The sequence below is a fragment of the Penicillium solitum genome (genome assembly GCF_028829755.1).
Source record: "Penicillium solitum strain IBT 25940 chromosome Unknown utg000001l_segment0_segment0, whole genome shotgun sequence".
Taxonomy (NCBI): domain Eukaryota; kingdom Fungi; phylum Ascomycota; class Eurotiomycetes; order Eurotiales; family Aspergillaceae; genus Penicillium; species Penicillium solitum.
The window spans coordinates 3,645,228-3,662,452 of record NW_027072121.1 but is presented as its reverse complement, the minus strand read 5'-3'; the positions used below and the strand labels follow the sequence as shown (position 1 = coordinate 3,662,452).

General features: G+C 48.7%; 3 protein-coding genes across 3 annotated transcripts; 1 reads left to right on the top strand and 2 right to left on the bottom strand.

The window, feature by feature from the left end:
- Nucleotides 1–738: 738 nt before the first annotated feature.
- N7455_001413 (putative cell division control protein Cdc25) lies at nt 739–4,779 on the bottom strand (the record flags this gene model as incomplete). Its single annotated transcript, XM_040951237.2, has 4 exons — nt 739–766; nt 1,007–1,274; nt 1,353–1,569; nt 1,627–4,779. The coding sequence occupies 4 exons, from the start codon at nt 4,777–4,779 to the stop codon at nt 739–741; spliced, it is 3,666 nt and encodes a 1,221-aa protein (XP_040818585.2).
- An 8,027-nt stretch (nt 4,780–12,806) lies between these two features.
- On the top strand, nt 12,807–15,251 carry N7455_001412 (uncharacterized protein; the record flags this gene model as incomplete). The annotated part of the gene is made up of 4 exons (XM_065603986.1): nt 12,807–12,939; nt 13,006–13,233; nt 13,294–15,055; nt 15,110–15,251. The coding sequence occupies 4 exons, from the start codon at nt 12,807–12,809 to the stop codon at nt 15,249–15,251; spliced, it is 2,265 nt and encodes a 754-aa protein (XP_065462477.1).
- An 812-nt stretch (nt 15,252–16,063) lies between these two features.
- On the bottom strand, nt 16,064–17,107 carry N7455_001411 (uracil phosphoribosyltransferase; the record flags this gene model as incomplete). Its single annotated transcript, XM_040952003.2, has 3 exons — nt 16,064–16,497; nt 16,766–16,865; nt 16,934–17,107. 3 exons carry the CDS (start codon nt 17,105–17,107, stop codon nt 16,064–16,066), a joined length of 708 nt encoding a protein of 235 aa, XP_040817739.1.
- Nucleotides 17,108–17,225: the final 118 nt, after the last annotated feature.

Genomic DNA, 17,225 nt, shown 5'->3' with positions numbered 1-17,225 from the left:
ATAATGAAGTGGAAAGCACCAAGCCAACTCCACCGGACAACATCCATCAGACAGGAACAAAAGTCTCACGTCGTTCGTGACGTTCATTATTCAGAAGATGGCGTGGAGGACATAAGCTTGAAAAGAAAAGAAAAAAGCAGGTCGCCCCAACCTGGCGACAACACAAGGGGATATGTTGAAAAAGAAACGAAATCAAAAAAAAATAGAAGTGAAGTCAAAAGGCCAAAAAATGTACACCGAGAAAATGGCCAGAATATGTCAAAGTCAGTACAGAAAAGAGGTATGTTGTAGTTCGAGGGGGCCACAGACAGGCAGGCAACCTCAAGATAAGAGATGGAAGGGGAAAAAAATGGGGAATAGACAATAAATCCCAACCAATCGAACAGCTCAAAAGGCTTTGATCGGGGAAAGTGATATATCGTCAATATACGGAGGCACTCCGTATTCGGTGCGATGATCAATGTGCCGAGGGTGACTGCACCGGGAAATGTTCAAATATGTGGGTCGTGGAAAGACATTCACATGCATGTGATAGATCGATCTGCAAGTGTCCTTGCTGAGAAGGTGAGAAGCTGAGGTAGTGTGGAGACTAAGATAGCCTAAACACGGTCAGGCCGGAGAATGGCCCCAAAAGGAGTCGATTTAGCCTGCATTGGTAAAACAGTGGCGTTGCAGCGCGAATGGCGGATTTGTCGAACCTGTTTGGTGGGCCCGTAACTTGACAGGGATCTTCACGGGTTACAGGAAACCGGATTCAGATAGTAATCTACGAAATTCAGAATCAAAAACGGTTAGTCTCAACAGCCGAACAGTTTTGAGAGAAGAAAAAAAAGCAGATGTCTTGGCCCAAGAGGAGAATAGGAGGTCAAATTTGGGTATCGCCGAGCAAATGCCAAATGCCAAACGCCATTTAAAAACCAAAAAAAAAAATCAAGATCATCGCAAAATAGCAACGGTGGATGCAAACAACAAGGAGCCCTTGTCTCTGCTTGTGGTCTCGGCATACCTTGCAATCTTTTCATCCTCACGCTCTCTAGGCTCGATTTCCAGACTTCGTTCGTACATGTCGTGTACATCGCCAGCACCTTGGAGGTTACTGAGAACGTAATCCTGAAGTTCACCGACGGGTTGCAAAAGATAAGGGACGTTCTGGTATTGTTGGATATCCCGAATGACTTCTGCGGTCTTAGCCCGCTTATTGAAGTTGATCAATTCCGAAGGTGTTAAAGACGGGATACCATCTTCAATGAAGGTCAAATCCGTGAGATATACACCTAGGATATGTGTTAGCCACAAATTAAAAGGGGTGAGATACTCCAAGACAATGCGCTTGGAACGGTCGTGATGCATACCGAAAAATGGAATACAGGGTGGGTTAGCGAGATGCAGGGTTTCTCGGTATTCGCCAAAGTTCTTCGTGCTAGCCATAAGCCGACGCATCTGTTCCAGAATTGCGGACGTGCGTCCGCTAACCTGGCCCCACGTCCTACCTAGACGATGAATGGGTGCGGTTCCAAGAGCTGAGATGATGGATGTCAGGGTAGAGTAATTGTTCAGACTGCGACATTTCTGTATAATCGAGTTAGCAAAGCCGAGATTTGTGGAACAAACATAGAAGACACATACATCAGCCACGTTCACAAAGTGTTTGATGACTACAACACGCTTCTTGACATCGCCTTGGGCGAGAATCATTTCGGCGACCCAGTTGGTAAGCTGATTAGAGTGAAGAATCAAGGCCTTGACATTAGGAGATGGTTCTGGCTCATCAGGGCCGACCTTCTTCTGCCATGTCTTGTTCAAGCACTCCGTAGGCCGAATTTTGGAGTAGAGGCGCGACTCAATGATGGTCAGCTGCCGAGCAAACTCCGTTGGATCAATGTCGAGGAACTTCAGCTTCTTCATATTCTTAGGGATGATTGGTGTTGGTGCGGCGGTGCTCTGAGTCGGAACTAGACGTTTGACAGTTGTATCTTGTCCCCGAAGCCGTTGTTCGATCACGGCCAATAGTGTAGGGGTTCCTGGGGTTTTTGTGGTAGCGATTGAGTCGCTGGTAAAAGTATGGACACGTCGCAGGAGATCCATGTGCATTTCATCATTAGGCTCCATCCAGAAATGATCGAACCAACTCTTAAGAATGTTTACGACACGGAATCTAATCGGCTTCTGTTTCCGATCGATCCACATTTGCATATCATCTTGATTCAGGCCAAATGGAGGCTGGACGTTAAACCGTTGGACAAGCAATTCAAATAGTTCGGTGGCAGTAGTAAAAGAGCGATAGGTGAGGAGGAAGGTGTTGTTGAAGGATGCATCAAGCTTATCGTGGCGGGTGAGATGTTCAACTAATCCCGCGAGTGTTCCACATTTGAGGATTGGCAAGTCTCCCTTGTTATCGTAGAACACTTCGCCTTCATGGGCCATTTTCAAGAACCAGGGAGTCTCTTCGGGCTCACGTACTGGCTCCCGGATTGGCTCCCGGGTAATAGCTGTTGGGGGTGCCTGGCCAAAGAATCGTTGTGCCTTGTCCATATTTCTTCGTACTTTATCGGTGCCACCTTCCTTTTCAGGAGCATACGAGGACGGAATTCCGATTGACTCTGTAGCAATCTTGGCCTTGGATTCGGCTCGCTTATGCATGTTCTTGTACGACTCATCTTCCATTTCCTGGCGGGTATCACGTTGTAGAGATGATGCGGGTTCGGTGGGGATTTGCTCGAGGAGCAGCGACAGTGAGAAGCCAATCTGGGAGACACAGTTCTCCAACTGCCTGGCGATGCTTCGCACGGCATTCACACGATCGTCGAGTGAATTACCACGGAGCTCGGCCCACTCATCGGCCAGAGGGGCAGAGACTGCTTGACAGCTCAGCACGAAATCTCCAATAGCATCGTAGACTCTTTGCTTTTGCAAGCTGAAATCTACTAGCTGGGGGTTCTGGAAGCTCGTCCCCAGCGGAGCTAAGTTCATCGATTCGACAGAGGAGATCCATGGGCGAAACTGGTCAATAACCTTGATTGCAGCAGCTGAGATTGCGTCCGCAATATCTCCATGTTCCTCCACTGTAACGATCTTTCGGTTTACAATCAACCGTTCTTCTAGTCGCCGAATGCTACCAACGAAAGATCTCCTGAGAATGTCGATTGAATCCAAAAAGGCAGTGTCGAGAGAGACCGATGGCTCTGCTCGCGAGTCCCCTCCATCCGGGACAAGGAATGATGTTGGGCCTGAAGCATTCAAGGAAACACCGTTGTTCTGCCAGCTACCACCCGAAGAGCTACCACTGACGAAGCCAGGCACAATGCGATGGATCGCATCGCCGCGCTGTTGTTGAGCCACTTCCACGTAGCCATACACACCCTGCATAACTCCATCGGCCTCCTGCAAACATTTATTGGCCGAGTCGGCACCAGGCCAATCGGCGGCGGCAATGTGAGATGAAAGAACCAGTTTCGAGAACTTGGACATCATGTCCCGGAAGTAAGGATATAGGGCTTTGTTTGTGGAAATAATAGATGGGTTACCAGAGTGATTATCCGTCGTGTCAGATCCAGCAGCCAGCAGCATGCGAAGATGGTCCGATATGTCCTCGGCCTTTCTTACATATTCTGCACGCTCACCGTTGAAAAGCGCCTGGCGGTAAGCTTCCACGGCGTACCGCATATTATCCACAAGCAAAGGCCAGGTTATTGGTGGTGCGAAGCCATCGTCGACGAAGTGTTGAGGAGGGTTGGAGGAAATAGAAGGTCTGGAAAAGCTTTCTGTCACAGACGTGCTAGTACTGTTTCCGCCCAGGCTGTATATCTTTTGGGAGTTCTTGCTCGGCGGCTGCGGTGGTTTGAAATCTTTATTTCCCGGGGCGTACAAGGAATCCATAGACGTGGCAGGGGAAATTCCATCCATCACGGACTGGCGTCGGCGAGAAATCGAGTCATGCGAGCCTAACATCAATGACTCTCCTTCTGCCTCCGATGCAGATCCATCGTACTCGTCTTCATCACGCTCAAAGCCACGCGCCATCAGCTCCGGGGGTGGCCGTGTCTGGTCGGGGACAAAGAAATTATTCCGGTCTCGCGGGCCAGGTTCAGTTGTTGCGGTCGGGTTCTCGAAAGGGAGCTCCATGGTAGAATATCCGGTGAGGGTGTTGAAGTAGAACAGGCGGCCGTCAGGTGTCGCTTGGGGGATCCAGAATGCGGCCTCTTCCTGCTCCTTGGGCGCTGGAATACCCTCAATGGGGAGAATCGGCTGTGATTCTCGAGAGTTGCCCTCGGAGTTCACTTCATCCTCATCCTGTCCATCACCATATTCATCTTCCAGTCCCGAGTCCGCGCTGAGGTCGGTTTCGTGGTGGGCCTGTGTGAACTGGTCGCTGAAATCGTCCGCTTCCGTGATTGGAGTACAATAATTACTTGGGAACCAACCTCGAACATCATCGATCACTCCATCCCACCATCCGGTTTCTAGCTGGTTGAGGACCTGGATAATGTCGCCACGGCGGAAACTCAGGCTAGTGTGATCGTCGGCGTCATAATCGTACATAGCCCGTACGAAGAGCGCCGGGGGCTCGGGGCTGACTGCATATCCAGAGGCCATTTTGACTGGGGAATGTTTGATATGATTGTAATCTCGCGATACACTATTTCCCCGACCGCGATAGCGAGATAGGGCTGTGGGCGTAGTCACTTGTTCGTCGGTGTACTCGAATGCGGTCGCAACACTCCCAGACTTGGCCAGCGCAGTAGTGTCGACAACTAAATCTGTCGCACGGATCTCAAACATCTAGGGTTCACAGGGCCACAATCCAGAGAGCTTCTGGAGGGGTTGAGAGGGGGGGTGGTTTGAGCTCAATATCCGCTCATGGCTGTGTATTCGACGTTTGAGGGGGGGAGCGGGTGGGGAGTCACTTTTTATCCGGTCCAACAGAAAGAAGAAGAAAAAGACCTTGTGTAGTTAAACAAGAATCCAACGCTGCAATTATGCCATCAATAAATTATCACAAAAGCTTGGAGAAATGGAAGTGGGATTGAATTAGGGGGGGAGTCGCACCAGGTGGAGGCGGAACGGGCGCATGCAATACCGGTATTAATACAAGATGGAGCCCACGAGAAGGCTTTGGGGGGGGGGATAAAAGAGTAATATTACAATAATATTACAATACCATGCACCCATGAAATGTTTCTATCTTGCATGAACATGCTCCAGGTGATATCCAATGACACCAACACAAACACCAACACCAATGAGATAGTGCTTTCAAATTTTATGTACGGAGTACTTGGATATCCACAGTCTTACAGGTACCACAAACCATTTGGCATTAATGTGACTTCGACTTGCATTTGACATTGGGTCTTCCAAGTTCAAGTTTGAGCCCCTCAGAATAATGGGGGCAGGTGTCCCGTGTGTTAGCCCTAGAGACATCTGAAGCCCCAGACCATTCATTATTATTACATATTTGATTTTGTGTCTTTTATTCAACATGATGTTCCCCACTGTGTGTGTGTGTGTGTGATGAAATATCCACGCATGCTTACGGAGTACACGCTTACGGTCACATCTCCTCGCTACCTATGTACATAACGGGTTTAAGCAGTCAGCCTGGTTAGGTACATATGTAGTTTCCAAGGTTGACGTATAGCATCAAGATGACAAATGCCAGAATATTAGAATATACCCCGTGCAAGACTGGTCCATGGCCCACAAATACAATTTTCGACTGCGGTTATTGGTGGTTCAGCACATGGAAAACGTGCATCTATCAATTTGCAATTGTGAAGAATGACATGGGATATCCGAGCTGCAAGTCCCCCTAATTTGACATATTATATGTACCTCAACTCCATCTACGGAGTACTATCTTCGTTCTTCAATAATTGATCAAGGATATCCTAGCTTGAACCAGTAAGAGGTATCAGAAACTCATACAATCCAAATTATTAGTTTGTATCTCGGGGAGCCGACAATACGCAAATCCGACAACATGGTGTCTCAGCAAGAATGGACAATAATAATGGAGTGGTCCATGTGCTCGGACGATATCCAACGAGACTAGATGCCCAGCCCCAGTGGGGTGTAACATAAGGCACTTTTTTTTTTCCTTCCAGGTTGTTTCTACTCCGTACTCCGTATGTTGTATTCCGTTCAGTAATATATAGCATCCGTGGGACTCTTTCGAATATCCGAAAGAGATGTCTCTTCTCCAATCAATTGGGGCTAAAAATGGTTCTAGAAGGCGGTTTTTAATTTATTTAATTTTGAGCTACTCTAAAGTGGATTTTCCAGTTCCCACTTTCCAGACTCGGGTTGGATCGTGCTGACAGTCCCGGTACAATACATGATTATAATAATAATAATACATGTATGTATACGTTATGTTGTACAGATGATATACACGTACGGAGTAGTTGAAAGACAATTAAGTCTGCGCGTGGTTGATGCAAGCATGGGTAGACACACAGAAGCATTGTTGCCTCTCGGTGATATTGCTGCATGGCACGACTCCTCGTTCCGAATCCCAGCTTTCAAAGACCAGTCTAACAGTGCATCGCCTTACAAGTACAATTTTGTATTCTACGATATTTATCAGTGCATGTGACCTTGACGGAACATTGTATGCAATCTGAATCCTTTACCCAGGCCCCTCAAATGAGGCGTATTGGCAACACATGGTATGATCTCAACGGCCAAACCAAGTACACTACCGCGGCCCGTACACTCTTCCGACTTGAACCATGGTACAACTTGTGAATCCCCACCGGGGCAATTTTCAGTTTTGCATGAAACTACTTAAGTATCAAGAACATTTAAAAATGAGACTTCGACCCTGATAGGTTATGTTATATGTAAGACCGTTAGTTACCAGCACCCAGAGCCATACACAAAGGACCCGGGAGCTTGGAAACATACCCACTTAGCAACAGACCGTTTCTCCTCGTGGAGATGACTCTCCTTGAGAGGGGTATGTGCTCATGGGACGCGCAATGAGTCTGCAATAAAGGTTTGGTGTCTCAAGCATAATTAAGGATTAATGCCTTATTTAGCATGTTCAAGGCAAATCAGGGCAAGTCAATGCATTGCAGTCAAGCAATAGGGTTACATCATTACAACACGTTAGAAAACTTAGGCCGGTTCTATCAAGGTGAGAAAAGTATAACTATATAATATGGCTTATAAAGGTCACATATTCTGAGTAAGCCCTGGAGGTTACAAAATTCATACAAAGGATATTGTAAGGAAGTTGTTCATTGAGCATAATCAACCTACATCGAAATATAGACTTTATGCCGACGTGGGCATGTATACTCCTCGCCATTCGTTGCTATATTGTACAAAGTATCTGGGAGATATCCATCCTCGGACGCATCGAAACACCAATTATTCAATATCCCTACACGACTTAGCTAACATCGGGACATCAGGGCCTCAACGGGAACCAATATATATGTTACTTTATTTCTCGTCGAGAGTATAGTGCAATTGGACATAGTACCAAACAATGGGTAGAGATATATATGTTTTGACGAGAAGATATGCTCCAAGTTTCGGGTTTATAAATACATATGTTGAGCCTAACCAGGGCCAGAACAACTTGAAACCTACATAGTTACTTAACAGAGAAGAGACCCCGAGCAACTAATCGCATGTACGTGAAGTAGTTTCATATAGGGTACGCTGTATACTATTGCCCGAATAGCATCATTATCACCTTCCTGATTGGGAGAGTGTCCACCTCAAAACAAACCATGTCTTAAGTACTGCAAGTAAATGTTACCATTATCTCAATATTCCTATTGAATTTAGAGTACGGAGTAAGGTTGTCTCATTCTTCGACGCACGATGTATTTATGGAGTATGGAGTATATGTTGCAGACTAAAGATGAGACTAAGATCAAGAACTCTAATAATGGAGAGGCAACTGGCCCAAATTGACCTGTTGTACTCCGTACATCCCAAGGGCAAACCGGATAGCAAGCCAAACCGTATTCAAATTAAAAAGTCGCCACCACACCCCTCGTTCCTTGTTCCTTGCAGTCGGACATTGCGTGAGTCGCAGGAACCTAGACAACATCATCACCAGTCACAAGCCGCCCCAACCGGAGAGATTCCCACCTGCCGAGACCCAAGCCCTGCCGCTCGGTGCAGCACACATCCAATAGCGACTCGATTCCATTCCCTTGTTTACCCAGAATCTCGGGACTTCGATGATCTCCTGCTCCCCCTTTTTTTTGTTTCCCCTTCACTTTTTTATTTCCACCTCGATTTCAATGCGACACAAGACAAGCCCAGAACCCCACTTAGTTCCAATTCCCGCCTCACTTTGTATCCTATGGAATAACACAGCCCTAGTCCACCCGACTATGGAAGTCTATCTGTTGGTAATTCCTTTGTTCTGGAAGACGGGGCGCGTCGCACGTTAAACCTTAGTGAGTTTTGAGCAATTAAGTCGCGACACCCAGAACAAAGAAGGTTCTCCGGGCCCTCTGTTCTCCGTCAATTTCCCACTTTAGTCCTCTTAGTCCGGTGTCCACCTTTTTCGAGAAAATTCCGCGGGAGCACCTCCGCGCGGGGGGAGGAGGGGACTATCTCCGTTGGATAAGTAAGAGATCAGCAATATTACAAGTCCTCTTTAAATGATAATGAATATTATTGCCAGTGTGATGAATCCGTGCTTGCATGTGTGCATGTGTGCAGGTGGTGTATCCCCTGCATCGGAGGAATTGTCCAATCAATGCGACCAATTCGCCAACGCGACAGGGGGGTGAGGGAGGGAGGCACTTGCGTTATATGCACGGCACTTTTTATATGTATGTACAGACACAGAAATAGCATGCAGCGCCGACTGGCTTGAGTTCAATCTGTCTCGCAGGCAATGTGGTGCAGAAACAGAACTTATGACTCGTCCGTCTGATATCAGAACGTGAAATGAACCAAGATCCAGACGGGAGTGAACCATGGACCGGAAGGTGTTCCCCGGACGTCCCCTTCCGTCACGATCCAGGGGTTGGGCGATCGCATCTGCGATTGATCAGGTTTCCGTGGTTCGAAACAAGGTCCTGGATGAACAGGCCTGTCATGCAGCCGTTGATCATTGACCTGTACGGAGTAAAATAATGTGTCTGTACATTGTAAATTGTCACTTGGACCATACAGTGCTCTCGCACGGAGTACCGAGATGAGGGTTCTGAATTCCATATTTTCAAGTCTCATTCAATATCCACATGCTACGCGCTACACGAAAAGCTTCGGTTTACCCGTGTCTCTGGTTACGGTTACAGAACGCGGGTGTCCGAAGTCCAGACTCGTGTTCCTCGGGGCGGCCGGTGTGAACGCAAAATTCGGAAATGGGCTTCCTGGACCAAGTAGGCAGGCGCATTTATTATTGTGTAATACACACTCCGAAACCCACTGACGGCCCCGTTGTCTGGTAAGGACCTTTACGAGGTCAAAAGCACGCGTTGGGTGGAGAGGGACTGGAGTGGTCTTTGTCTTGGTTTGCCGAAGCTGGGACGTTGGGGTCCTCTTTGAAGACCCATTATTTAGCGAAAGTATATCGATGATAGCGCGCACAATGGGGACCTCAGTCTCAAGGCGAAATTCAATTTCGATTTACGCGATCAATGATGCTCACACCGTCAAGTCGGTTGAAGTCGAGACCAGTGGGGACACGCTTATTTAGTAGATTCCTTCTATGCGTCTTGCAGAAGCGGTGAGGGTCGAATATACTGACACGAAACAGGCTTCACCGACATCTTTAGCTTGGAGACGGGCTGGCTTGGGCTTACTTACAGAATAGGACCCGAGTTGGGAGATTCCAGACCGTCCTGGCGTCCACGGCGGAGACACCGGTCCTTGGCTATGGAGTTGTCGGGACGATGGGCTCCAGCCAAGCCCGTCTGTCGGTGTCCACTAACTAGCTCAGGGGCGCCGGGGAAGAGGTTCCTGAAATTCTTGTTACGGTAGCGGGCTTTCTGGTGGGGAGCAGAGCTCGAAGAGAAAATGGTCAAAAAGGTCTGATTCGTAACTGGTCCGATTGGATCCTCAGTGCAGATCCATAATTGGGCGGGTTTTGGATGGAGATGGTTCTTTTGTTCAGGGTGCTTTTGACCGCTCGGAGGGGAATGGAATGAAAGACATATCCCGGATTTGCGGCCCAAGGGATTGGGAATGGTGGATCGTCTGGTTTATTACTTTTCGAGGCAAGGAATCAATAAGGATATTTGCTAGGCGGTCAAGTCACCGCTTCATACAGCATCACCGCCATGGGCTTGTTTTTTTTTTTTTTGTTCCTGGGTCGAGAGCGTTAGACTGGGTCGGTCCGCTGCATCGGGAAGTGGACCGACCAAAAGCTCCAAGGATGTCGACTGGTTGGGTTTGCATCAAGAATCATGGACTGTAGGGGATCCCTTTCTAAAAAGCCTAAGCCGCCCGGCTTCACCGCTGGAACTTGAAGCTAGTTGATAGTCTAGATCCACCAGATCAGATGAAGTTTCGCCTTAGGTTCGATGATCAACCGGAAGTCCGGGACAGTATTTAGGGATTTGGCTTCCGCGAATCAAGGGGTTGCTCAGGGACACAGAGGCTACTACGGAGTAGCATGTACCGTCGATATGGAAGTGAGATTTCCGTTGCTAATTTCGACGCCATTTGATTTGTCCCGACGTGAAAGACGATCTTGTGCCGTGTTCCACGCGAAGCGCGTTTCCCAAGTAACCGCGTCGGTGCTCCGCGTCCGGGATCTTCGGGCTCCAATGATGTAAATGTTGGATTTGCCCCACTGATAGGACCCGGGAACTCGCGATATTCAATTTGCAGCTCCGCGGTGATAGGTAACGGTGTACGGAGTACTTTGTACGGATAACTGACAGCTTTTGCGGTGTATAGAACTGCAACTTCACCGTGTGGAGCCTCGGAGGAAAGATCGCGTTGAAGACTAAATTCATGGGCAGAAGGTAGGTCGTACTATAGTATTTGTAGCGTAGTTAGCCGTATTTTGCGCTGGCAATGCATACACTCAAAGGGAGTCAATCAAAAGATGCCCATTCAATGCTCCGATTTGAATTCTGCTCTACATGCAGATCTTTCCCCAATGCAGTCCGGCAGGTGATGCCTCGAGGACAATACAGGGCACATACATCGATCCTATGCATAATGCAGTCGTACATGGCATGATGGAACACATAATCTCGAGTGGCACAGTCAAACAGATGAACAGCCACAAGGCGGGGACAGCATCATTGGGTCAGAGGATCAAAGGTGAGACCGAATCTGGACCAGTCAATTTATGAGGCGACAAAAGTACCGTAGGATGATCTGTCAGGAGACGGGGATGATGGGCACCCAAGCATACAGTACACCCTTGATTTGATGCCAACTGGATCGATCTACTTTCCCACTTTGACGAAACAATTCTATTCACGGGATATATTTACAGCGCAATAAAGTTACTCATTCTCAACTTCGGCATGCTCACATTCAAGGCAAAATAAATGCAACTCTATATGTGAACTTATGTACCCCTGTCTCATTCCCCAAACCATCGGAGCTGTGTGACAAGACTTGTCGATGTTATAAGGGTGAGAAATAGAAGTCGATGATGTATCTAGATGGTGATATTTGTATGTACAATGTCGATCTTAGGAGGAGGGGTTGAGGGGTAGACGGATGTGAACCATGGTTGAGATCTATCAACGACATCCGAGGCTTTGATATCTGAAAGACGTATGATACTTCCTCCGTACATATGTCGTATGTACTCCGTACTTTCTATTTCTGAGATGAGACTGATAAAATCCCCCTGTAGGGGGGTAAACCCCGAAATTAGAGAATAAGGGGCTATCATCACCGTAAGCCTCTTGAAGTGTGCCACGATCTCGAATCACTCGCCTCACATGCCACATAATTGAACAAATCTCGATAAACAAAGGATTTTCCCCTCCGTATCCATAAAAGCCCTGAGCGAGGGGCACGATTCAATAACATAATCCACTCTACATTGTAAAATCACCCTCGCAGAAGTTACTAAATAAAAACATTTAAATGATCGACACTGTAGTGTTTAATTTATTTAATAAAGATCCAAGGGGGGAATAGACAAATTGAACCATGTGGGCTTGCGATCGGGACAAATCTATAGGGCTTTTGGAATAATTACGTGTCGATTTCGTATGGTAAAATGCATCGTAAAGAAAGGGAAAGGGGGGGCAGCACATTCGAGTGAGAAAGTGAGTGGTTAAAGGAAGGAAGAGTGCGTGGCCGGAAAGGGGGCTGGGTAGTAGTTCCCTTTTAGTTTGTCTCTCAGATACCTACCTACCTAGGTAGATAGTGAGTTTAGCTGTGATCGGGTCCCGCTTTCGCCCCCCCCCCCTCTATTGCCCAGGTCTTGACTTCAACGCGTAAAGTAAGCGATCAACTTAGGCCCACGTCCTTTTTCCCCCTCCCTTCCTCAGTCCCCTCCACCCCCCCCCCTCCACCCCCCCAAAAACCAAAAACCCGATTTCGAAATCCCAAATTCCTTCTTATTCTCCTCATCCTCCTTCCCCTCTCTTCTTCCCCTCCCCTTCCCTCATCTAATCGCGGTTGATCATCCCGCCCTTCTTTTTTAACAGCGTTTGCTTCTTTAATATTTCCTACTTGTGGCTGGACACCACTTTCTCAATACCCTTTACTTCCCTTTCCCCCCACTCAAGGAATGATCAGACATCCCAACGAACTCCTGTCGTCGACACGCCTACAGAACCGGTGCGAGCTTACTCAGGGGACAATACCACCGTCACTTTCACTCTTTCTCTAAGAGATAAACCGCACACATGGCTCCTTCCGCACCTGGGACAGCCAACTCACCGGCTAAGAAAACATCGGCCCCAGAGAAGAAATACAAGTGCCAATTTTGCAATCGCGCATTCAGCAGAAGTGAACACCGCAGTCGCCATGAGCGCTCACGTAAGATTTGAATATTTCCCTGACGCGTTTTTTTCCCCTCCATATCTGACAGACTCGAAAATATAGACACGAAAGAAAGACCCTTCAAGTGCTTAAAATGCCGCAGTACCTTTGTCCGTCGCGATCTTCTTCTGCGACATGATCGAACTGTGCACGCCAAGGACGGCGGAATCCCCCTGGTCGCAGAGGGGCGCAGACGTGGAGGAGGGGTTCAGAAAAATTCATCTGCCCCGGCTAAGCCGTCGGTCACCATTGACCCGACGACGCTGGAGCAGATTGAAGCAAGCAGCGATGGTATGGTCGACCTTGAAACTGCAGCCATGTTGATGACAGATTTCCAACATAAGGCTGCAGCAGCGGCGACCGGTCAGGTCTCCGAGCGTTCCGAATCGCTTTCGCCAGGACGCGGCTCCTTCGAGCCCTACCTTTCGGGCAACGCCACTCTGCCTCAGATGCCTTGGGACACGCTTGTCTCCCCCGCGGAACCCGGCTCGATGCCTACTCTCGTCGATCGCCATGGCCCGGTCGGGGACGTTCTCATGTCCAACTCGCTGCCAATGTCTGGGCACTCTACCCCGAATGCTCTGTCGCCCTACCCCTCGATGACTGGCCCCGTTAGCCCGGTTAACTACCGCCGCTCCCCCGGCCCCAGTCAAGCGCTGACCCTTCCCAAGGCTCCCCAGCTCGCTAATGATATGGAACGCAAGTATGTAGTGGACCGGGTTCAGGGATCAGACAGCCTTGGTGCGCTTCCCGATACTTTCCAGCTTCCTTCCACAGTTGCGCTGAACCGGTATTTGTCCACCTACTTTAATCTGTACCATCCTCACTTGCCGTTCCTGCACCAGGAATCATTTAAGCCTTCCCAGGTCCCGGCACCATTGTTGCTTGCCGTTTTGTCGATTGGTGCTCTTTACACTTTCGAGCGTGAGCACGCCTTCATGCTCCATGTCGGCTCCAAGGTCCTGGTCAACCAATTCCTACAACATAAGGACAACTTCGATTCCCGCAAGTGCCCCTTGTCATTGATGCAGGCTACTTTGTTGAACATGGTATTTGAGAGCTGGAGCGGCGACCCGAAGGGCCTTGAATGGACTTGCTCGATTAAGAGTCTCCTGGCCAACATGGTCGCCGGCAACCGGTACCAGCTCAAGTTGCGGACCCAAGCTCGCCAGAATGTCCAGCCATCGCGCGAGGAGTGGATTGAGGACGAATCGTGCCGTCGTACATACTTCGCCGTGTACATTTTCTTCGGCATGTTGACGCTCACATTCAACCACACTCCCGCCATGAGCTTCGATGAGTTCGACGACTTGGAGCTCCCATCTTCAGAGTCTCTCTGGAACTTGGACGCGGCTGATGATGAGAGTTGGCGCCGTGGCACCGTCTCCAGCGCCTTGACTGTGCGTGAGGCCCACGACTTCCTTTTCCAGGGTGAACAGACCCGCTACAGTGCTTTCGCTACTCGTGTTCTCATCAACGCCCTGTTCCTGCAAGTTTGGAGCCACAAGCGTAGCTTTGAGGCGCTCCAAGATGTGGTTACCGAATACAAGCTGCGCCTAGCCCTCGAGACTTGGGAGAACTCCCTCGAGGTTTGCGAACCGGAAACAATTGTGGTCCCGCTTAGCACTCCTCAGAAGGGTCACCCCTTGATCTTCAACTCGATGGCGGTCTACCGCAACACCCGCGCCCGCCTGGAAGTCGACCTTAAGTCCATCCAGGAGGCGATGCGGTACCACTCCTCGTACGAGGTAGCGGCTGCGATGACTGTCGCTCGTGAGAAGGTCAAGCGGTCACAGGAGATGAACAAAGTTATCCAACAATGTTTCGAATGCATTGAGATTGCCGCTATTCAGGGTATCAATTGGGTTGCAAAGACTTCCGCTACCAACTGGAGTGTTGAGCACCCTCTCTGCGGCCTGGATCTGATGGTCATTCTGAGCCTCTGGCTCTACCGCCTGGAACATGACGATGAGCCGGCAACTGAGGCTGAACTGGCCCTCTACAACAAGGTCCGCAATCTGTTTGACGACGATGCCATCGACGCCTTTGGGAAACTCAGCTCTACCGTCGCCCGTGTATGGGGTAACATCCTAGACGGCGTGGTTGTCTGGGGGTAAGTTTTTCATTTCTGCTCACTTTGATGACCAACTAACTAACCGCTTTACAGAATCACCAAGTTGATGGGCGAATCATTCAAGCTCCACTCCCAGGCCCTGGTCGGCTACGAAGATTCTCTCCGTGTTGGCAAGGATCAGCCGATCCATGCGGTGCCAACCAAGTCGCTTGCTAGCGTCGGCACTGCATACTAAATTTTCTTTTCATCAATCTCTTTGAGTTGATTTGCTTTTTTTCTTTGCCTTTTCTTGAAATTTTTCATTTTTTTTTTTCCGATTTCTTACTCTCATTTGTTGGACGCTTTCATTGGGACACTTCGGACTGGACATACCAGTGGGCAGGCGGGGTGTTGGGCTTTTCTGGAATACTTCGCCTTTTGATATCCCTCTCGGTGGTTCCTAGTCTTTTGCTTTTTTTTGCTATTTCTTTTTGCATCTTCCCTGCTTTTTCTTGCACCAGGGAGTCCAGTGTGGTGTTTCTGCTTTCCGTCTTCGACACCTGGCTGGTCCTGTGTGTACTTTCGCACTCCGTGGAGTTTGACTTTATGGTTCATACTAACCCCTAATCGTGCCCCCTCGTCCATCTGCTTTTTATGCTTTCGATACCTTTTGACATTTCATGCGTTCGCGTTTTCTTCTTTCATATTTTGCAATTTGCCTCTGCTTCTTTGGTTGGTTTTCCAACCGCTGTATTTGATGTTAATTGCCTGCGCGCCTTTCTACCCCGTCTTTTTGCTTTTTATGCTTTTTACGCTCAGCATTGCTTTGAAAATTTTCGCATTTGTTTCACCTGCACATGTTTTTATGCCGTTTCCATGTACTATACGTTATCGATGAATTATCTGGCGGGGACAACCTCTTTTTCTAAACACTAGACACTAGTAGACTTGCATTGTAGTTTGTAGCCTTGATCATTTGTAGCCAGTCTGTAGTTGATAGGTACATAACCATCTCTAGTATCTAAACCCGAAGCAGCCATGCTTTAATGCCGATAGTAATGCCAAAAACTACTTCCCAATAGCAACAAACAACCGATCACCAATATCTCCAATGCCAGGGACAATCATGCCCTTCTCATCAACACCCTTATCAATACCACCAACCCAAACCTCAACCTCACTCCAAGTCCCCGCAGCACGCTTGACCCCCTCTTCCGAAGCAAGCAAGCTAAGCATAATAACCTTCTTCACACCCCAATCACGGAGCAATTGGATCGCCGCCTCAGCCGTTGCACCAGTCGCGATAACTGGGTCCAGCAAAACAGCCAGGCTTGCAGCTGCGGTGTTGGTAGTTGGGTTCAGGGAGGCTGGTGAGGCCGGCGACAGCTCCGACCGGTGGAAGGGGAGGTTGTTGTAATATTCTACGGGTTGAAGAGAGACCTTTTCGCGGAACAGGCCCAGATGGTAGACTGGGACTGGAGTTGGGAGGAGGTCGTTTAAGGCTGGGGGTTGTGTAAGCGGGGTTTGGATCCACGGGTTAGGAGTGGGGGATAAGGCTAGGGAGTGGGGTTGGGGGGAGATGGTGATGGAAGGAGATAAGCTGTACGGAGTACATGCAAATGGAATTGTAACTGGGGGTGTTTTGGATTGGAATTTGGGAATGCGAATTAGGGAATAGAAAAGTAATAGGGTAACATCGCAGGAAATAATATGGGTTACAGTTGTAAGGCTGGCTTGAGGGGGTTGTGCGGAATAGATTGAATCACTCACCATCAACCATTCCTAGGCCAGATCGGAGGATTGGCACTAAAGCTAGGTCTGCTGGGTCAATGCCCTGGGTTTCATACTCGATTCCGAGGGGGGTGGTGTCCTGGGAATGAGTGTTAGGATATCTAATGCTAGTGTTTGGTGGATGCTCAGTCCTTGGGGTCTATTTACCGTTCCTGTTTTGACTACTTTTAACCCCGAGAAGGCTTCCACACCTAGGATGTTGGCAAGGTCATGAACCAAGCCTCTTGTCTCGCGCGGGGTGGTGGAAGATGAGCGGATTAGGGAGAGCTTGGCTTGGAGGCAAGGGTGAGAGGAGACGTGGACATTTGATGGGAGAGACATGGTGAAGTATAGAGGATGTTATGAAGAGGAGAGGAAGAAAGAGGAAGAAGAAGAAGAAGAAGAAGAAGAAGAAGAGGAGGAGGAGTAAAGCAAAGCAAAGTAAAGTAACCAGCTCCTT